The 22,285-nt window shown below is 37.8% G+C and overlaps 1 protein-coding gene across 5 annotated transcripts in view; it reads right to left on the reverse strand.

The window, feature by feature from the left end:
- Positions 1–22,285, reverse strand: part of cadm1a (cell adhesion molecule 1a) — a 281,152-nt gene that overhangs the window by 87,315 nt on the left and 171,552 nt on the right. For 4 of the 5 annotated variants that reach the window (XM_084388136.1, XM_084388134.1, XM_084388135.1 and 1 more), the window contains exon 2: positions 4,648–4,665. The exons of the other annotated variant lie outside the window; for it this stretch is intronic. In XM_084388136.1, coding sequence (XP_084244262.1) covers positions 4,648–4,665 — 18 coding nt within the window. The remainder of the gene's footprint in view (positions 1–4,647; positions 4,666–22,285) is intronic. 5 annotated transcript variants of the gene reach the window in all.

Raw genomic sequence — 22,285 nt, forward strand, 5'->3', positions numbered from 1 at the left:
ATAAAAAAAAAAAAATACAAATAAAAAAAAGATGGATTTATAGCGTTTTGGGGAAAAAAATGAATGGATTCATACCGTTTTGAAAATGTTTTTTTTTTTTACTTTGAATTGATCATCAACAATATTGTTGTTTGATTTAATAATCACTGTTGCAAGAAGTGCCTAGTTAAGTTTTTTTTTTTGTTTTTTTTGTAAGTGGAAAAAGTAGGGGCTGCCACAGATTCTGTTTAGTTAGCTCCTTTTTTGTTTTTTTCTATAGCCTAGAATAATATAGGTCAAATGCAGCAAGTCAAAAGACCAACTGGACCTTCTTTGCCAGTTTGCTCACATTTCTTTGAAGGATGGCAAAAATATCGCCTGAATATCGATATCTAGATATTGGAAAAAAATATCGAGATATTCATTTTTGTCAATATCTCCCACCCCTACATGCAGAACACCATATATGTTATGAATCTTACACGAAATTCATCTTCATCACAATGTAACTGATGGTAATGTAAAAAAGTGTATCAATGCAACCTGTTTTTAGCTTATATAACTAGCTCGTTAGCGAATCAAAAAATATATATTTTAAATTTACCAATATCAATATGCTAGCTTGATAGTGAGTACTAAAATACATCTTATTTGTTTATATTCATAAGCAATTAGCGTTAGATTTTTTTATTACATGTGATTCTGACATGATGTCACTACATGCACTGAGCTCCTTCCTCTCTGCTTGTCTCAGGTAAATAATGCGTCTTCAGCTCAGCGGTTGGAGTCGCGCGTTCATGTGTTTTGGGGGCGTGGCTTTGGAAGGAGCCCAGAAGGGAGGGGGTGGAGTGAATGGAAATAATGAGCTGTCTTTAAAACAGTCGTGAGAGGTCTACAGACACTCGATTTTTATACTTTCTTTTTCAGAGTACTTACATTTTAATTATGTATTGATATGTACATAAAGTTTAAACAAATTTGAAAAAGAAGTTTTTTAGACCATTCCTACCTACCCTGCCTTTAAGGTTTCTTAAATATCATAAATATATATAAAAAAATGAAATATTATTATAAATAATGTTTACAAAACAAAAAATATTTCACTACTATTTTTTATATATATTATAAATAATATTTACATGTATAAATAGTTTAATTCTAAATAATAAAATAGCAAATAAAATCCATGGTTATCAATTCACTTATATTTATACCAATCTTCCTGTTCAATAATTTGTTTTTGTTGCATTAAATTGATCAAAAGTGACATTAAAGACACTTATAATGTTACAAAATAATTTATGTTTTCTATATAAATGTTTTCTCTTCATAAGAAAAAAAAAATCTGATTTTTTTTTTTCATGGTTTCCACAAAAATATTAAGCAGCACAACTGTTTTCAACATTAATAATAATAATAATAATAATAATAATAATAAAAGATTCTTAGACACCAAATCAGCATATCAGACTGAAGACTGGAGTAATGATACTGAAAATTCAGCTTTAAACAAAGAACCAGAGAGAAAGAGATAAAAAGACAAAACAAAAACAAAAGAAAGCAGGTAAGAGAAACAGCGGAAGAGCAGAGACCTGCCTTGCCCTGTCTCTCTCTTCCCTTCCCAGCATTCCTCCTCTCAGCAAGATGGTGCACCGCCAGGACCTCCAGCACCTGTCCCTCACTCTGGAATCAGTGAGCTGTGCCGGAGTCACATGGCCTCTCGTGGCCATCCATCTAAATACGACATCCTTGAGCCGAGATTGCGCGAGCAATTCTGTGTGTATTTTGCATTGTCTCAGAGTGAGCGTCCCGATCTAGGAAACGTCTGTGCACACAAGGATAAGAATCCCCATGCAGGTGGCAGGAGATTAACTGCCCTCTGCCTCTCACATCTTCCTCTATCGATCGCCACAGATAAAAAAAAAAGAAAAAAAAAGTCCTCACACACATTCACTAAGATGACATCACAGGAAAAGAGGCAGAACAAGGACTCCTTGTGGCAGAGCCACGTCCTTGAGGTCAGAGGAGGCAGCACAGAGACAAAGAGAAAGATGAAGAGCTTTGCTTTCCCCAAGCAGCTAACATTAAAGTCAAATGAAATCACATTTGGAGAATTGATGCTTTGGGTTCATGCCGGTTAGCTTTGAGGTTGCCTATTTACAGCATACTCATAAAAATAACTAAATTAGACTTACGTATTTAAAACATACAGTCGTCTCTTCCGGGAAAATGGACTGAAAATATGGATGACTCATCCTGCACTGCATAGACTGTTGTCCAATCAAATGCTCTACAGAATAAGAATGTCTCCCCCATAAATTATAAGCACCACCTGAAACTGACTAGCAGGTAGGTTTCAGGCCAATACAATCATTTTAATTATGTTTTACAATTAGCTTATAACTAACCAATATTAAAATACAATACTATTTTGTATAATAATAAAAAATAAAAAATAAAGCAATAAAAATACATTTATATGCTCTATATTAAATAATAATAATAATTGGAACTTTAACACTTGCATTATGGGTATGTTTGTTGTAAGTGTTGCCTGGATCTGGATCCCTTTACAGTAATTTCACATGAGCCAGCTAACACAATAACAGAAGAGTCATCAGCACGGTCTTCTATTCAGTATTAATGGCGAGTGTATGTTTTGGCAAGAGAGCATTCTGTTTACAAGCAGAACTGGAGGAGAAAAAGGGCGAGAGAAAGAGAGAGAGAGAGAAAATGCGGCATAAACCAAGCAGAAGGCCATGAAGGACTGGGGTCCTTAACAAGGACTGGGATTCATCCAATGCCCCTTGAGAGTGTCGTCTTCAGCTCACTTCTAATTTATACCCATACAAATAACTTGGCTTCGATTAATAACTGAATCACAAGGCAAAAAAATACAGTGCTTTTGCCAAGAGCAGGGTTTATGTGTGTGTGTGTGTGAGAGAGAGAGCATTTCTCCTGCGCCTCAGCATGTTTGGGCTGATAGACTGTGGAGGAGAAGGGCATTAATCGTAAAGGGCTGCAGGAGTGTGGGCTAAAGTTGCTGGCCATAATACTGTCTTGTCTGAATCATCACCCCCCTTCAGGTCCGGAGCAAGGCGGGTGTCTAGTTTTCCATTCTAATGTGGCCTGACATTCAAAAAGAAGCATCATTCCTTCCTCTGTGCTGATGAGACTACATAGGGCAGGGACAATTTAGTAGGGGATAAATAAGGGCATCTGTGAATGTATCTTTAATGGCTTTAGATTAGTAAAGCAACAATATAGAAAAAAATGAATAATAACAATAACACATACTATGGCTGATATTATAAATCAACAGTGTTCACACTACAGTTCCAATTAAAAATTCTTCATGCTGAAAAGAGGCATTATAATTAAAATGGAGAAAAAAAAGAAAAAAAAAGAAAGAAAAACTGATATTATCTACTTCCAGTATTGGCCTGGTACAATGTAATCATTTTCTTTTTAATTACTATTAATTATTTGTATAGTAGTTTTCATAATACACATCGTTTCAAATCAGTCTTACAAAGAACAATGTCTTGCAAACCTACCAAGGGGGAGCAGGCACAAATAAATGGATACATGCATAGTGTACAGTTTAATTCGAACATGCAGATGTAATCCAGTTTTAATTTTAAAAATGGCTAATATTAGCTGATACCAATATGGTCACTAACATATCATGAATTTCTATTTTCAACATCTATTTAAATTGTATTTATAAAATGTAGACTAATTAAGCCAGGTGCTTGTGATTCAACAATATGTTCTTGAAGTTTTGTTAAGGCAATTAAAAAGTGAGTCATGAGACACTCATAAATGAATTATAGAGTGCATTATTTATATGTATGTATGTATGTATGTATGTATGTATCTATGTATGTATGTATGTATTTATGTATGTATGTATCTATGTATGTATGTATGTATCTATGTATGTATGTATGTATGTATCTATGTATCTATGTATCTATGTATCTATCTATCTATGTATCTATCTATCTATGTATCTATCTATCTATGTATCTATCTATCTATGTATCTATCTATCCATCCATCCATCCATCCATCCATCCATCCATCCATCCATCCATCCATCCATCCATCCATCCATCCATCCATCCATCCATCCATCCAAAATAAAACATTCTGGTATCTTGAACCCTTGCTTGTCTTCAATGAGCCTTATCAAAAATATGGCAAGAAATAAAATGAGGAAGACCTGAGAGGCGCTGACAAGACATTGATAGAGTGAAGAGTTTGAGTACGGTTTACCAAATGACTTATTTTACCGGTCTCCTTCGAAACATATTCCCCACATTTGAAAGAGGAAATGATTGCATATCTGGAGTAAATGTGCTCTGTGAAAATGGAGAAATTCAACTGGATGAGACACCTGAAAGAATGAGGCGTAATTTCTGTCCTGAAAGATGAGAAACAGATGATGTTAGAAGGGACCAGAAAGATGGAGTGCTGGAGAGACACAGCACCTGCACCGGTGGAGGTTGAGGAGAGAGAAGTCGTCAGTGAGTCAGAGGATGAAGAAAGGCGAGATGGTTTCGGTTATGACCAGCACTGCTAGCTGTAAAGGACAAGCTATTTGGGAAATGGGTTTGGGAATGGAAACTAACACACAGACAAGAGGTAAAAGGGAAGCCATACCTGGGAACTGAGCAGCTCCTGTGTGAAAGGGGGAGAGAAAAAAAAAAAGAGAAAATAATTAGAAGGAAGCCATTCACCAATAGATCCCCAAAGTGTCATGTACCCAGAAGGGGAAAAAAAGCATATTTAAAAATGGCAAATCAACAATTATCTTACAAGGTCAGGTTCACTGTTTGAAAACATTGAGAGAGAAAAAAATAATAATAATAGTCATAATTTATTTCATAATCAAATTTCAAAATCATAACAATGTGGCTGAAACAAACAAACTTTTGGTCCCACATCGATAGTACAATCTGACTGAATAATCACTTCATGGCATTTCTTGAACAGCCATTAAAAACAACACAAACCTCATGAATATAACAATAACTAACAAATGAAAGGAGAAATTCTTCGTCAGGTCCCTTGCGGAACATTACTTTTAACACATTCAGTGCTTCCTCTTGATGTTGCGTGCTGTGAAACTTCATTAATTGTAACATGTCAACAGCACCTGGTCTTGAGCTCATCTATCTGCAGCTAAGGCCCCAAATCAGAGGCTTAGCTAATGCACCGCCTCTGGTACCCGCATAACAGTTTTAAAAAGCACTTAGAGCTGACATGGCTTTATGAAACTGTGCAATGAGTCAGAGTCTGATTAGAAAAACAATTTTCTTATTAGCATTTTCACCAAATTTTCATCTTAGCTAATGTGCTAATTAGCATTCCACTTTTGGGACTCAACGCAAAGCCATTGAAGATGGATATTTGTGCCTCAGCTTTGCTCAGAGCATCTGCATGTCAATTGAATTTAAACAACATTAGAGAAAGTACACAGAAATCCATGCAAATATCCATGGGTGACCACGGCATAAATCATCTCTCAGTACCAAACAAAACTCTTCAAACCCGGCCGCTTGCAACAAGAGCCCTGAGGCAAGTACTAAATAAACCTCACAGAGTTTTGCATAGGCCTATAAAACAAGCTTCTGCCCATCAGGCTTCCTTCGTCTAGCAGAAAGACCACCCTGGCTATGGCTGGAAACTAGCCGGGTCTAAGCAGAGTAGATTGGTAGATACTTAGTGCCGTGAGAGAATACAGCATGCCTGCTTTATGATTTGTTGCATGATTTGGTTGAGAGCAAAAGGGGACCAGAGGCCACCCTCGAACTCAGACCCCTAGAACACAGGCCAGACGAATAGGGTTATCCATGTTAAGTAAATGTCAGCCGTCAGAATAACTCTGCATTGGCTTTTCAGCCCTGGGCTTTGCTGGGCCCCTGACCGGAGAGCTAAGGGACCGCCCAGTCCGTGTCACACTCTCTCCCCGTCTCTTCAGGTGAGGTTAAAATCCCTGACCAGTGCAATGCATTAAACATGAGTTATCCCACTTGAGAGATGCTCCCTACTCCAAAATGATAGGGACATTAACTTTGGGGTCAGCATGCATGAGCTGCATTAATGAACCCTTGTGTCTCACTTCACATGGCACACCAACCTGAGAGCACTTCACGTAGTCAAAAGCCTGAAAGCAAGGCATGTTTAAAAATATGCAGTCATAACTGGGAATTTATGGCTACAGAAAGAGAGTGAGATTCATTTAAACATCTTAAAATAATATAATATATTAAAAAAATTGTTATAAAAGTAGTTCGGCCACAGATTCAAGTCGACAGTTTAAAGTCCCTGTGAACCGGAAGTTGCAAACGACTTTTCTCCAGTGTTGTGACGTATTTCCAAGTGAAATTGAATATTGAATAGAGGGCAGGGTTTTACTTTAGCGCTCCTCCTCTCCATCTCTCGCTCATAGCAGACTGACGGTTGGAGGGGAGTGGTTAAGCGTTTTCAACCCAAGCCGTCAAACTGACGTCATCAGAGAAGGAACGCCATTCCAGAACGAAGTAACTTTTCAGATTTTGATTAAAGATTACCACGACAAACATTTTTTTCTGTGTATTAACTTGCATGGATTAATTGTTAGCGCATATTACTAGTATTGTGGTGAACAAAGTAAATAGGGTCAATTTTGATTTCATGAGGACTTTAACAGTGGAGCCCAAGCCTCCGATACTAATTTAAAAACGTAATTTTAGAACTAGTAATAAAGGAAAGCTGAGTTGCTTGCTTCATTGAAGTTTATTGTACTATGTAGAGTAGAGTATTATGAGAGCGAGAGATCAACTAAGCGAGACTATTACCTGCATCTGATATTCTACAGGTCAATCTTATATACATAAGAAAATCAGTTTGAATGTCCGCTGAGGAAAGCGATATCTTTGTCTTAGTATCCTTTAAACAGTTAAGGGGATTCCCCATGACGGCACTAGTCAATTCATTTGTCAGTTGCATCTTATTTGGTGTTTTTAAAAGTAAAAGATAACGTCCTGATTTACAACCTTGTTTCAGTCCCTGTCAATATAAAAGTCTTTTCTACTGACTCACTCATAGAGACAGTCTTTGCTGCAATACAATGGCATAATGTAACTTTCACTGAAGTCGAAATCACAATCACTAATCACATCGTACCCTTTCTTAATACCAAATATGGCATGTTATTTATATAAAAGGCAAGGCAAGGCAAGGCAAGGCAAGGCAGAAGAAAAGAAAAGAAAATATTTATTGAACAATAATATTTAAATAATTGATAATAGCCATTACAAAAGTATAAGAAGTTTGTACAATAGAAAATAAACACAAGCAAACATAAGTACAAAAGCAGCGCTCTAGTTATAGTACAGTTTAGTACAAGTTAAATAAATATATGTACATAAGTTATGAAACTTAACTTTGCCCTTAGCCAAATCCATTTCATCTGGAAGAAGTAATAGAATAATAACTGCAAAGATTGCCTACTTGATATACCCAAAATTAATTATACCTTATGTTTACACAATATCAACATAAGAGTCAGTGGCAAATTCCCGAAGATAAAGCTGTAGGTGGGTACATGAGTGCTGAACGGCCACTGACGGCCTAGAGCTTGAATCACCAAAAACGAAGCACATTTTAAATAGGCTCTATCTTTATAAATAAACCACATATTTAAAGTTAACAACTACATTCTCGCCTAAAAAAAACTCTTAAAACTACATTCCGTGACACAACAACAGTAGAATTTGTAAAATGATGGTGGGTTTGCTCGTCTGCCATGACACTCGCTGTCAGTAATGCTGCATGCGGAGTGATACAAACTGTAAAACGATTCCAGTAGAATATCACATGGCTGGAAAGAAACTATGGACCAGAACTAACTGAAGTAATGTAATTTAATCCTGTGTGTGTGTGTGGCCTGGTAAACCCTACATTATGGGGACATTTGTTGGCCCCCATGAGAAAAACAGCGTATACATCATACTAAGTGATAGTTTCTGTGATGGGTAGGTTTAGGGGTAGGATTAGTGTAAGGGGATAGAATATACAGTTTGTACAGTATAAAAATCATTGTGTCTATGAAAAGTCCCCATCAAACATAAAAACACAACGTGTATGTGTATACACACACAGACACACTACAGCTCACTCCAGGCCAGCCACCTCTCACACAGGTTTCCACTGCATGATCTACCTCCTCAAAAACTAGAAATATGCTGCCTATGAGGTATTAAATTAAACACGATAAGTGGACCCATTAAAGCACAATTATCTGTAATCTGCAAATATGAACACGAGAAAAGCTTTTTCCAGCTAAAAATGTCACTGGACAAAAACCCTTGGATTCACAGACTTCAAAGTCAGTGACAAAGTGCAAGCGTTTCTAAGGATCAAGTCTTTGTCCTATCAGGCTGCTTTAGTCAGAGAGGATTGAAGCGTGTGTACCTGAGCCATAATAGGGAGGGATTTATTGTCTGTCTGCCGGGCGGTGATTAGACACCACTGCTGCCACTCTGATAAGCCTCGCTGATGGGAATAGACACTCCAGTGTCCTAAAACCACCTTGGAGGAGCCAGAGAGAGAGGTCACATCTGGCGGCTCCCACCATCCGCCTCTGACTTTGAAGAGACTTTTGAGGTTTTCTTAAACTTTTGGGACACTTATAACTTCTTCAGAGGAGTGAGTCTCATTAAGTGCAAAAAAAAAAAAAGAAGGAATTATAGCCCTGATATTTTAGAATTCAAGATCCTGCACATGTCTGTTTTCTCAGATTAATTCCCTTCTGCTTTGGGGAATCCAGCATTGCTTTCCGACATTACACAGAACATTCATGAGAAGATTCATTGTGGGCAGCCAGAAATGTGCGCCAGCTAACCTGGCGCACAAAATAACATATCAAAATAACAGTTTGATATTTTAAAAAATCCTAAAAGTACCCCGCTGAATTTCCATGCTGGTCAGCACAGCCATAATAACTCAAGGATGTGGAAAACTACATTTTCAAAATTGACATGTAAAGCACAGTACATTAATTAAAGAATTGTTACCCCAAAAAATTAAAAATAAAAAAGACCCCATGTAAAACAACAATTAATAACAGTAATAGCAATAATAATAATAATTAATACTACATATGTATATACCGTTCAAACGTTTACAGGATTAAATTACTATAAGCTCATTGTCAAGATAAAAAAAAAATATAATAATAATAATACTTATTGATCTGAATATCTAAAAATACTTTATTTTTAACCTTTCAAGATGTATAATTTAGCTTAAATCAATATTTTATAAATGAACATGAATTATATACACTTCTGTTCAAAAGTTTGGGGTCAGTAAGATTAGTTTTTTTTAAAGAAATAAATACTGTTATTCAGTGAGGATGCATTAAATGATCATATATTTGAACTGTGATAAATGATTTCTGAAGGATCATGTGACATTGAAGACTGAGTAAAGGCAGCTTTGCTATAACACATACAGTAAATTTCATTTTAAAATATATTAAAATAGAAAACAGTTACTTTAAATTGTAACTTTAAACTTTAAAATGTAATAACATTTCACAATCTTATACCGTTTTACTGCATTTTTAAACAAACAAATGCAGCCTTTCTTTCAAAAACATTTACGGTACATTGAACATTGAATGGTAAAAGTCAAGCCAGGATATGTCTTTCAGGAGTGGACATGTCATCAGGCCATGGATGTTAAGGGATTCTGGGCACCGATGGAATACTGTGAGCAGATGTACAGTACATACCCACAAACATGCAACTTCCAGCCTGACCTGCTAAGCCTTCATGTAATTAAAAGGTTAGGACAGCAGAGTCATATTTTCATCTCAAAAGGGAATTGATGGAAAGGGCAGGGTTGTGTGGCCTAGAACGAACCACACAACACACAGACTGACCTTCACAACCATGCCTTTCTGAAAAGCATGCCGAAGAGACCATTGAACACCTCAATGCCACACACAACAGGGGAACAAGGATTGTGATGTTATCTTTTTTATAAAATAAAAAAAGGAAAAGTACAATTGGAATCTGATTAGAAATCCTTGAAAAGAGGTGACATTTACATTGGTCATACTTTTGGCAAAGCTTATCCTAGCAGCAAGGTAAAAAAGAACAGGAGAAGGACAATGATAATACCTGAATACCAACAACATTCCTATTAGATGTTCAAAAGCGGATCTGAATGTTACAGTCAGTGGGTGAAAATAGCTTCAGACGAAAGCCATCAGGTGTTTGGGGACAGAAGGGGGCGAGACAGAGAACTGATACAGCAAAGGGACAGTTGGGGTGGTCACAGACGAGACCTAGAGACCAGAAAGGGAATGCTATCATTCATTTTGAATGAGAGGCACAGATCTGCAGTAATTGCTATCCGATAGCACACCCAGCAGCTCTTCAATCTCAAGGCATCTCTGTGGGATCACCTGAGGTAAAGTGACCCCCTCATAACTTAGAAGTCACTGCATTTACGAAGGACCACATCACAACAAAAAGCTTTGACGCCATGTATATGCTAGTGTACTCAAAGTGTCTTTCTCCTTCAGGAAAACAGATACAAAATATTGCAGACTCATGATGCATTACACTAATTTTCATCCAATCAAATGCTCTCTGGAATGAGCAAATGTGAAGTATTAAGGAAAGTATGTACCAAACCAGACATCCAGACTTAATAGGAAACAAGTTGAAATAGTTGCCCATCAAGGGTACACAAAATTAGCAACTCTACTATTGCAAATACGAATGATGAATGGACTTTTCCATAACTAATTAGCTAATGAGAGTAGAGAAAAATCAGTCAGCACTGTTACTTCCTGCTGTTCGCAAATCCTAAAAATTTTTATTGGAATGCCAGTCACATAATTTGAGTAAGGGTCCTACAGCCAAAACAAAAACAAATACATAATTAAATTATAAAAAGTACCATTTCACACAAAATCAGTACTGCGCTCTGAACGGCTGGGACCTGCTAGAGGCCATGGAAAACATTTTTGAACGGAAAGGTCGGCGTTCTGGAAAGAAAAGGTTATAATCACAACAAATACTAAAATGAAATACAAAATTTTAAATATTGGCTTCTTCAAAATAGACAAGAACAAGGGAATTTTTTGGTCTCTGTAGCCAACACTTTTTGCCAGAAATAAAAGACACATTTTGGGGGGTGCCGCAGAGTGACAGAAATTTGCTGCTAACATGCTTGCTGGATGTGAGAGAAATTGGCTTTTTAAAGGTTTCCAAGCCTCTAAAAATGGATTCCTTTTCTGGCACTTACTCCAAATGCAGTACTTTCTCCTACTAGACTGTACAACTCCTCCAATGTGAGCAAGAGCATCAGTCTGACTGAACTTACTGTACAGTACATACTGTATAACCTATACAGCTCACCCAAAACATGAACAGTCATGTTTTTTGTTCCACTATCCATTTAAAAGTAAAAATTTAGGTACAAGTACATTTATAACAACAACAATATGTTTGTCTAACCTGGAAGCAAAAGCACTGTGTTATGCCACACAATCATGTGTTATGAGTTATGCCAGACTGACAAAATGTCTGGTTGCTGCTTGTGGCAGCAGTTAGGAATGGTATTAAAGTCTGGAGATCAAAAGATGAGCACTGTTGGTGAAAGGATGAATGGCTGGTATAGAGATTAATGCCGTAAAAACATTCTCACGGTACTCTGATGCTGAAATGACTACGCTTGGTTGCCGAGAGACTACACACTGAATTCAGCCTGTCTGTCTCCCCCATTCTGTGTTTGCCTTTGTTGCCTTCTCCCCCCTTGCTCTCAGGTCTAGCTTTTTACTTAATTAAATCAGCCGAGTCCTCATATCAGACATTCTTTAACAGAATACTAAAGCATATCCATTCCCTAATGCTATTATAGCGAGCAGGGGCAGGCAGATGTTTTAATCCCCTGGATCAGCCTACACAAAAGAAAGAAAGGCCGCCAGTCTGCCATTAGCCACATATTTGCATCTGGGCTGGGTACTCTAACCTGAAGCATGAATTCTGTAACACTGACAGATATGACAGATATGACACATGCCTCTTTGAAATCACTTTCACAGGTCACTTCAACTTCAACTAAGACAGATGTCGACACTGTATTTTTTATTTAACATGAAGATCACCATTAAAATGGTCTTAGAAATGATTTAAAATGCCTCAATTTATTATTTGTTCAAATGCTTTTTATGTATAGATTTAAAGCGCTCGCAGAGTAGCATCTACTGTGAATTGAAACTGAAAATGAACAGTGCTGTGCTTTACTCTGAAGCATGCAGCGTGTCAAACTATATATATTTAACTGTTGCAATTTGATGATCACACTGAGCCATATCACAATCTCACAACCAAGCACTGTCAAAATGTATAACAAAACGTCACGGGACAACATGCGAGTAAGTATCATCATACAGTAACCAGTCACCATATAAATAAATAAATAAACTAGTGAGATTATGAATGGAGTAGTTATAAACTACAAGTGCCCATTGTTGAAGAAACACTTATATAATAGTAGTATTGTATGCAAGTATGTGAGTACACAATCAGTACTTTCAGCAAGCTGTGGTGGTGAAGATGAAATAATGCGCATGAGTTGGTGCCCTAGTTTGACAGAGCAGGTGGATTCCACTCCCAGGGCCCGTCTGTGCGGTCAGGCGTTTGACTATATGGAGAACCCTACAGAGCCTCGGGCCCATTATTGTTGCTCCCGACAACCCCGGCATAATCCGCTCATTTACGAGGTCATCGCAAATCATTATACAGTAGGGTTCCGTTCCTCTGACATAAATACATGACCCCAGGGATCTGCTCGGCCCACTCTTCACTGCCTCTCTTCCTCAATCACTGGCTTTCCTACCGCTCTCCCACTTTTTATACGAGTCTAGAAAAGCGTGTAATTAAATCTGCAGAATTGCATGAGCAAGAACAAGCGATGCAGTCAGGCAGAATATGTGCATTCCTGTACAGTGGGATAAACATGATGAAAGATGGAAAGGAAGTTTGCAGTGTATCTGACAAGGGAAAAGAGACATTCTCGCTAGGGATGCAACTATCGGCCCGATACTGCACTCTCATACTCGTACTCATAAAAACGTTCCGATACCAACAACCGATACCTGTACACAACGCTGGCCTCTTGTGTTTGTGTCCAGTCAAAAAAACAGACAGAGAATATAATGGGGATAAAATAGAAAGCTGTCTATGAAATAAATGCATCTAATTAGTGGAATATTAAACTAAATATAGTAGCGTCTATATAGCTGTGGTGATAAGAGAAAACACGCAGTAGATTGAGCACGCAGTGGATTGAGCGCGCAGCGGCACAGACACGCTAGCTTGTCGAGCGCATCCCTTTTTCACAGACATCAGTGGAAAGTCTGTAGTTAAGTCGGATGTCAATGGCAAAGACAGTAAAACGAGGCATGCATTATTAACATTAACTGACGAGAGAGAGCGAGCACTTCTGTTGCATGCTCTTGATTGCTGACCGTTCACACAGCACACGTGTCATCTGGATTAAAACTAAATCGTATACGTAAGTAAAACATGAACTGCTACCTTTGTATAACCAGTGGTTCCCTACATTATTACAGGACATTTGCAGGTCAAGAAGTTTCATGAACGCAAACATCCGAAGCACGCGCTATAAAATATTGATTGAATTCTCCTTCACGTCTTGTGCTTGTACGGACAAATTCACACAAAATTATGTAAAAACACCCATCTTGGCAAGTATCCTAGTAAACCTAGTCGGTTATATCTCAAGTGAATGTAGACAGTATATTCATATTGGATCTGTGCATTCGGTCTTAAAGGGATCAAAAAAGGATCATTATGAAGGTTACACAGAGATCCATTCTACCCCAGGAGCCAGTGATGCAGATGGGACTGCAGTGTGCTCTGCCTCTAAAACCGCCTTAGGTTCCCGTAGCACTTATTTAAGTAGTTCAGAGCTCTGCAGGGAGCACGCATGAAACACCGAAGAACACAACGGCACCAAAGGCTGACAATGCATTGTTTTTTACAGAGTCCCATAAATAATTAACAAACAATGCAAGCTATTTCCATAAAAACAGAGGATGCTCTGAACGGAGATCTTTTCTAGCCTTCGGCACTACCTCAAACACACCACTGTTATGGTATCATGGTACCTGATCACGGAATGTTCCCTCCACCTTGATACCTGTGGAGAAACGACAAAACTGTCCTCTGAATAAACTCCAGCATGCATCAGTTACATTTCTAATGCTAAAACTGTCTGATGGGATGACACAAAATCCCTACTTGAGGCTTTGAGCTATGTTTTTCCTATTTTTCTTCATTCTGAAGGCTGAGAGAGAGGTAGGTTGTGTATGCTGGCTGGAAAAGGGGCAGCTGCTCCTTCTGAAGCCATCATTTATCATCCTCTCAGATGCTCTTCATCTCCTCCTGCTGTACTCGAGGCTAAAACACATTTACCTAAAAGGATTTCTGCAAGCTAAGGTGCTAAAGCCCAATTTCGCAGGGGTAGAACAGCACACATTCTGGACACTTGTCCCAAACTTTCCATATTGTGCAATGAACTGCTGACGCAGTAGTGCTGTCAAACGCATTTAGAGTGGGTGCCCGAAACAACGGAAATTAATTGTCAGCTGTTGTTTTAAACCGCCCCAAGTTTTCAATTAATCTACTGACATTTAGCTACAAAAGAACTGATTAAGGAGAAAAGGTTACATTGAAGCTGAAGCTTTCCGATGGAATCGAGCGGGAATCATGTGATGGCTTTGTTATTTAGATGGAAATGTGACTTTGAATGAAGAACAAATATATCGCTCTCGAGACTCAACCAGTCATGTGAACAAATAGTCCCACTACTATGCATCCCATCATTCCGCGCAGAGGGCTGATTGTGCATGCTTGCTGGTTTCATCTGAAGTGCTGCTTCATTGCTATTATCCAGGCAGGATTCTTCAACAATATTGTACTCCCAGCCTGAGGATAGCCTCTGAAAATTGAACTCTTATGTTCTCAGGTTTCTGCAAGGATACCAAGGCAACAGGGTTAAAAATTGTGTTAGTTGAAAGAGAGAAATAGAGCCCTTTGAGAAAAGAATTGCATGCCAGTCAAATCTAAGGCTGGACTATATCTATGGTGGCTTTGAGCTGAATCTCTATTTAATAAATTTCATGTTTATTTGTAGGGATACAAAGATATGGGAATTTTGGTTGATACTGATAACCAAACATCATTTATATTCTAAAGCAGATAACCAATATATAGATAACAATAAACATTTTTAAGGTTTGTTCACAAAAAAAATAACTACAGAAAGCAATATATTTCTTATCCCACAATCATTTACAAAATATAGGCCTACTGCTTATACATGCTTAAGGCCAACTTTCTTTTACAAATGGACAATAAACACACACACGCACATGCACACACACTATACAGTAGTATAACAAGTATTATTCATGTTTTTTTTTACCTATTATTAAATACAAATAATAATAAAACTAACAACAACAGTAATTATTATGTCATATTAGCTATGTTCTTAAGTAATGCTAACATCTAGAAACCTTATTGTAAAGTTTTTGTGTCATGTAAAATGGGTGCCATGCCTTTGCCAACTTTGTCTATTTGGGTCGAACAAACCATTTTGTTTTGCATCACTTGCTGGTGCAATGGTGCAACAAGACCTCGCCGTTTAGATGTAAAATTCTGGCAGACGTGAGCGTGAGTGTTGACAGGTTCCATTGCCATGTAAAGCAATATTAAGAGTGGACGGTTTGCACACATGCCTCTGCAGACCAAGATGGCTCAGCCATGCTGTCAAAGGCAATAACACGAGTGTTGGTCTGTTACCCATTTTGAACGGCATAAGGTTTATATTCACAAAAAATGTCACAGGCCGACTCCATTCTTGTCCAGGAGACAGAATCAGCAGACACAGGTGCCACTAATCAATGGTGTCCGCACAGACACGGCTGAGTGCACCTGCCATATTGGCACATTATGCCGTCACGTAATTCAATTTGCCACTCTATTCCATTTCCATGGCCCGTCATATTTACATCGGGCTCCATTGGAAAACACACACCACCTCTGAGTGGGTAGGAAACTCTGGTTGCTGAGGAAACGAAAACTGGTTGGAGGAATAAGAGATGGAAAAACAAGCTCAGTGATGTCTCAATCAGAAAAAGACCCGGTATCATTTGGAATTGGATTATGTGGGAAAGTCAATACCAAACAACAGCTTTTCCAGTTAAAGCTTAACTTACAAAAGGTATTAAGATTAGAGCGGGTGATAAAAACTGAGCGATTCAATGCGTCTTTTGTCTTGGGATTGTTGGCAAAAAGAGTGCCAGCATCAGTTAGAGGCCTTTTTAGTAGGATTTCCATATACTGTGCCGCGAGCCGTATGGATTTTTTTTCTCCAGTGTTCCCTTCCTGGAGTCTATGGGGGAGACTTAGAGGAGATCTGGCAGGTTGCAAACGTAAACGCTAAGTGACTGATAAGGTGTCAGTGTTTGACAACGCTGTGGATTGCTTACATAACCCGCGTCTGAAGTGTCATTCCTCCTTATTTCTTCCGCTCTCTCACTTCATCTCTTGCCCTCCCGTCTCAATATGGAGCGAGAGGGTGAAAAACTGCTTCATCTTCCTCTCGCCACAAATCAGTGCGGTGACCAGAGATCATCTTTTCTAATGCCATCTCTTTTTATCTGCCGCTGACACACACCCAATTGCACCACGGGCCATTTGTCCCAATAAAGGTCATGCTGGTGTGGATAAAACTCATTTGCTGCCTTTAAAAGTCTTGTGTTTAAAATACGCTAAACTCAAACCAACACAGCTACAACAGAGCATAGAACAGCTTTGTCTCTCAGTCATAAATATTCCGCAAAGGTTTCTTTCTTTCTTTTCTAGTCTCTCTCCACTTGCTCTCACCTGCGCCCTCCCCCATGCCGCACCTGGGCTCCTTGGAAACACGGTCTTGGGATTGCATCCCAGGGTGGTAACATCCATCAACCCTGACACCAATCACCGGAAACCCCACAAAATGCTTCCTCCAATTTGTTTGCTATTTCAATGTCTTTCAGTGAAGCCTCCATCACACCTGTCACAACCACCTGCTACCTATTCCACAGAGCACGGTAGGGAAGGGGAGGGAGAGTTTATAATCAGCCAGAATTGCTAATCTTTAGCCATTATTTTTATGCACCAAATACCATTCTATACAAACACTACTCCAGTCTAAACCACAGTGCACTGCTAACAGATATATCTGCTACAAAACAACTCTAACAGACTGTAATCTTAGATTGAATGTTTTGGGCTGTATGTAAAGCACTTTGACCAACGTGTGTTGTTTTTAAATGTGCTATATAAATAAATGTGATTGATTGATTGATTCTGGTCATGTGCACAATTTATCAGTATTGCCAAAGAAATAAATGTCAATTTTCTAAAGCATAATGCATTAGGCATCATAAACATTCTTACATAATTTACTAATCTATGTTGATTTATAAATATACTATTATAGGCCTATACTACTGTTCATAAGTCTGGGGTTGGTAAGATTTTTTTAATGATTTTAACTCTACACCCTTGCAGTTTTATGAATATGCAAATTAGCCCCACCACCTCTCACTCACACCAGCTCAGAGATCCACTCGTTCATGATCACAAGTTGACTTCAAACCGCATTTTTGAGACTGTCTTTGGTTCATTGCAGTTTTAAGGAGAAAATACTTAGCAATGGTGTTGACTTGGGAATTTGCACATGGTTTGTCTTAAACCATATTGAAAACACCCCATAGACATATACCCAACATTAAAAGCTTTATTTTCACCACAGGGGAACTTTAAAGAAATCTCTTATACTCACCAAGGATGCATTTATTTATTCAAAAATAAAGAAAATATACTAATATTGTGAATTATTGTTACAATTTAAAATAACTGGCTTCCTATTTTGCTATATTATAGCCTGGATGCCAGCCAAACTTAGCCCCGCCCACAACATTTTTAGGTCGGGAAGTTCGGTCTGGACATGATCCGTTGTGGAGCTATTATGCCCGAACAAAAGCTGTTCGGACCAATCAAATTGTCAGGGCGGGCCTTATACGATGATGGACAGATGATCAACAGTAACGTAATCATCCACGTCACCAACGAGCGCTTGGGTTGAATTCGTTTACAACAAAGATGACTGCCGCTGGAGAATTGAGATTTCACACTTACAAATAAGTCAGATAGAATAAATGCATATTTGGCGTGCTGTCCGAGGAGAGGCTCTGGGATCGGTATTCGGCCCGAACCCAAAGTACTCCCCCCGTATTCCTGGCTGTGGAAGAACAAGCCAAGAGTGAGTGGAGGGATGCTGAAATCTGTGAGTTGACAGAGTGAATAAATATATGCTTCCTCTCATGCTGATAGGGTAGACATAATTGTTTGATGACAAGTTGATTGGATTGCTTATTTGAACGTGCTCCTCCCGAACTTTGTTTATGAAACATCATGTGTAGATTCCGCCATCGCGTCTGTTATAGAAGATATCGACAGCGCATTCATTTGAAAAGAGGAACAGAGAACCGCGATCAAGGCATTTGTCGTAAAGATGAATGAAGAACATACGTCACTTTAAGTGCCATCTGAAATTTTGTTCTATAATGATCATTTTTATCAAGCTCGTATATTTAAGTTCAGAAATTTCACTTAAATGACAATTAATAGCTAATTTCCATTGCCATTTAAGTGAAATTACTGAACTTAAATATACGAGCTTGATAAAAATGATCATTATAGAACAAAATTTCAGATGGCACTTAGAGGCTTTTGCATCTGAATTATTCATATATATATATAAGAAGAAATTATTCTTTAGCAGCATATATATATATATATATGCTGCTAAAGAATAATTTCTTCTTATTATCAATGTTGTGCTACTTAACATTTTTGTGGAAATATATATTTTTTTCAGGATTCTTTGACGAATAGAAAATTTAAAAGAACAGCATTTATTTGAAAATATTTTGCAACATTATACATGTTTTTACTGTTAATCAATTTAATGCATCCCTGTCTTGACAGCAAACTTTTGAAAATCAGTGTATATATTTCATGTTCATCAAAACATGGTAATTTATACTACTTGAAAGATTTAAAAAAAGTATATGTATAAATTCACAAATACCTAAAATTAATATAAGCTGCAAGTATTGTACTATTATAGCCAATAAATTGAGCAATTCCAAGAGGGTCCTCGCACCATTGGTGCTTGGGCTATAACAATTATAGATTTGAGAATAAATATTATAGGGTGGACTTTAAGGGTGGACTTGACCTTCAGCCTTCATGTCCCGATTGAAGAGTCTCTTTAAAAGTGCTTGCCAGAAGTGTTTAGGGAAGAAAGAAGTCCTCCACAATCAACTGCAAACTCCATTCGAGTATGAAATGCCTACTTTTCTTGAACCAATCAATTTCTGAAGGAGTAAATCAAGTATTACACATTTATTCTTTTGTTAGTGCTGCTAGCTAAGACAATCACTACTATTTCTGCTCTGCATATAGCTATTTAAACAAACCCTTAAATATAAATATGACACTATGATGTTTTATTCATTCTGCTAACCATTAAAAAAAATAAAAAAAATAAAAAAAACATAGCAAGCAGCACCCTGGAACCATCCAAAATCATGGCAGCGAGTGTTTTACAGAAAATATAAAAATCAAGTTTAAATAAATAAATGATAACAAAACAGAATACATATAACAAATAAAAATATGAAATGAAAGTAATAAAATAAAAAATAAGATGATAAAATATTTAAAAGATTATCTGGTTTCAATCAATATGCATTACATTACAGAAGTACAATAGCTTTCAAAAGCGGTTTCATTTTGTCCTCTAAGGCTTATAATTAAGACAGAAACAATCCTGAATCCCAGCCATGAAAATGTCTTCAAACATTTTTATTTGGTTTAAGCTTTAAAATGAATTTATTCTTGAGAAACTCTAGATGGTAATAAGGTGCTAAAAAATAATCAGATGATTGGACAATTTAGAGGCAAACTTACTAAGCGCTATTCTTAGCTGGCAGAGCATGGATCCCCAAAGAAAGCACAGTGTTTCACATTAGGAGTGCTGTACCCTCCCCCAGTGTCCATATTCATCACAAATGATTGCTTGTGTAAGGCTTAGCCAGCCACTCACACATATTTCAAGCTCACAGCACCAGGGAAGGGGCTGGCCGATGCAATCTAGCTCAGTTCTCTCCCTGTTTGTGTGCATTTGAGCAGAGCGCTGGGAATATGACAGTGGTCTGACATTGCAGTGGTCTTCTGCTAGAAACGCCCCCACTCCCCCATCTCCTCCAACGTCCATCTCATGCCTGTCCTTGAGACCCAAACACAACATCCAGAGCTGAATTTAAGTCAATCACGCGTCAACACGTGCTCGGCCCCTGACAAGACACGACACCACATGCTAATGGCTTTCACCTGAGCCTCTGACAGTGCCTCTCACTCCCCGAAGACCAGGGGAACCTCATTTCAATGACACACAGTAAGGCAAAAACAGTGAACATGGACATCACAAATCCAACCTCATGGCTTCCTGGGTAAGATCGAGCAGGCAAGGTCTGGAGAGTCGCTGAACTGTCTGCTTCACTTCTGACTTTCCATCCCATTTGTGTGCAGAACTCCTGCTCAGGGTAACAGGATGGAAACAGTCCCTGCAGAAAGAGTCTGATGGCTTCAATTAGAAATCACCAATATTCAACATGACTGCAGTCAAAAATGAATGCATCACAGCGCCCTGGGTTCCAGTCGATCCCTGGAGTGCCTGACTGTTCTTAACATCATCTAATGTTTAACATAGCTTGTTTGTCTCACTAAAGGGGTCATATCAAGAGGAATCAAGTTTTTTATGATCTTTTGAAATAAAATAACATGATTATGAAAGCATATTGTAAGTTTTAGAGCTTGAAACTTTAAACATTAAGAGGAAAGTATGGGAAAGTATGTTACATCTTGTGCTGTTCCTGGCCATGAAGCAACTGATTCTCAGCACGTCCTTTTAAAAAGGCTCAGTGTTATAAATGAGTCACTAAAGACTATTTCTAACAAGGTCCATGATCATTTAATTCTGATTTTAAATGTTTATGCAGAATTTTTTTTCTTTTTGAATGCATTTGAATGCAAAAATTGTTTGAACAAATCTGTTAATGTAAGGCTTGTAAAGAGGATGTTAAAGCACAGATGCAGTATAGTACCATTCAAAAGTTCGGGGTTGGTACTGTAAGCTTTTTTGTAAGGTTTTTAAAATAAGTCTCTTATGCTATATATATATATATATATATATATATATATATATATATATATATATATATATTCCTGTGATGGTAGAGCTTAATTTTGAGTTGCTCCAGTTGTTGTCAGTAGCTATGTTTTCATACAAAGTTGCAAATTTAACTTAACATTTGCAAATAAAGCAGCGTTTCCATCCAGTGTCATGTCAGAGAGCAAGAGAGCAAAATCACTCATTCATGTCACTCACTTCCTGATAAACTGCCGCTAAATATCACTAAGAAAAGTAGATGAAGCCACTCTATATAATAATTTTCATATATAATAAATGACTTGCTTCTCAGAGCATGCAGCCCTTGCTTTCAGAGGCAGATGTCTGCTGTTTGGGAATGCAGCCGTGTTCTGGAAGGTAATTACACCAAACCACTTGGACGACAGACTTTGCTCAGGCATTTCAGAACAACCAAAACAGCATTTTATATGCTTTGAAAAAGATTGTTCTGCTGGTTAGTCCATTTATGCTGTCCCATCGTCACAGTCACATGATATTTTGATGCGCATCAAGGAATTTATTCGCAAAATGTGTTTCCATCATAGTTTATGTGGATGTTTTCTGATCAGATATAAATGTATCCGACTCGAACGTGCGCATACATTTTTTTATGCACATTTTTTGAATTTATGTACATCTTGGCGTTTCCATCCAGCAGTTTTGTGTGTGATATCCCAAAATGCACATTTAAAATAAGTGGATGGAAACATAGCTAGTGTCACAAGATCCTTCAGAAATCATTCTAAGATGCTGATTTGGTTTTCAAGAAAAATATCTTATCACTTTTGAAACAGTTATTATTTTTGTGGAAACTGTGATTCATTTTTTTTCAGGAAATTTTGATGAATAGAAAGTTAAAAACAAATAGCATTTATTTGAAATAGAAATCTTAAGT

This window comes from Rutilus rutilus (assembly GCF_951802725.1).
Source record: "Rutilus rutilus genome assembly, chromosome: 18".
In the NCBI taxonomy this organism is placed as follows: domain Eukaryota; kingdom Metazoa; phylum Chordata; class Actinopteri; order Cypriniformes; family Leuciscidae; genus Rutilus; species Rutilus rutilus.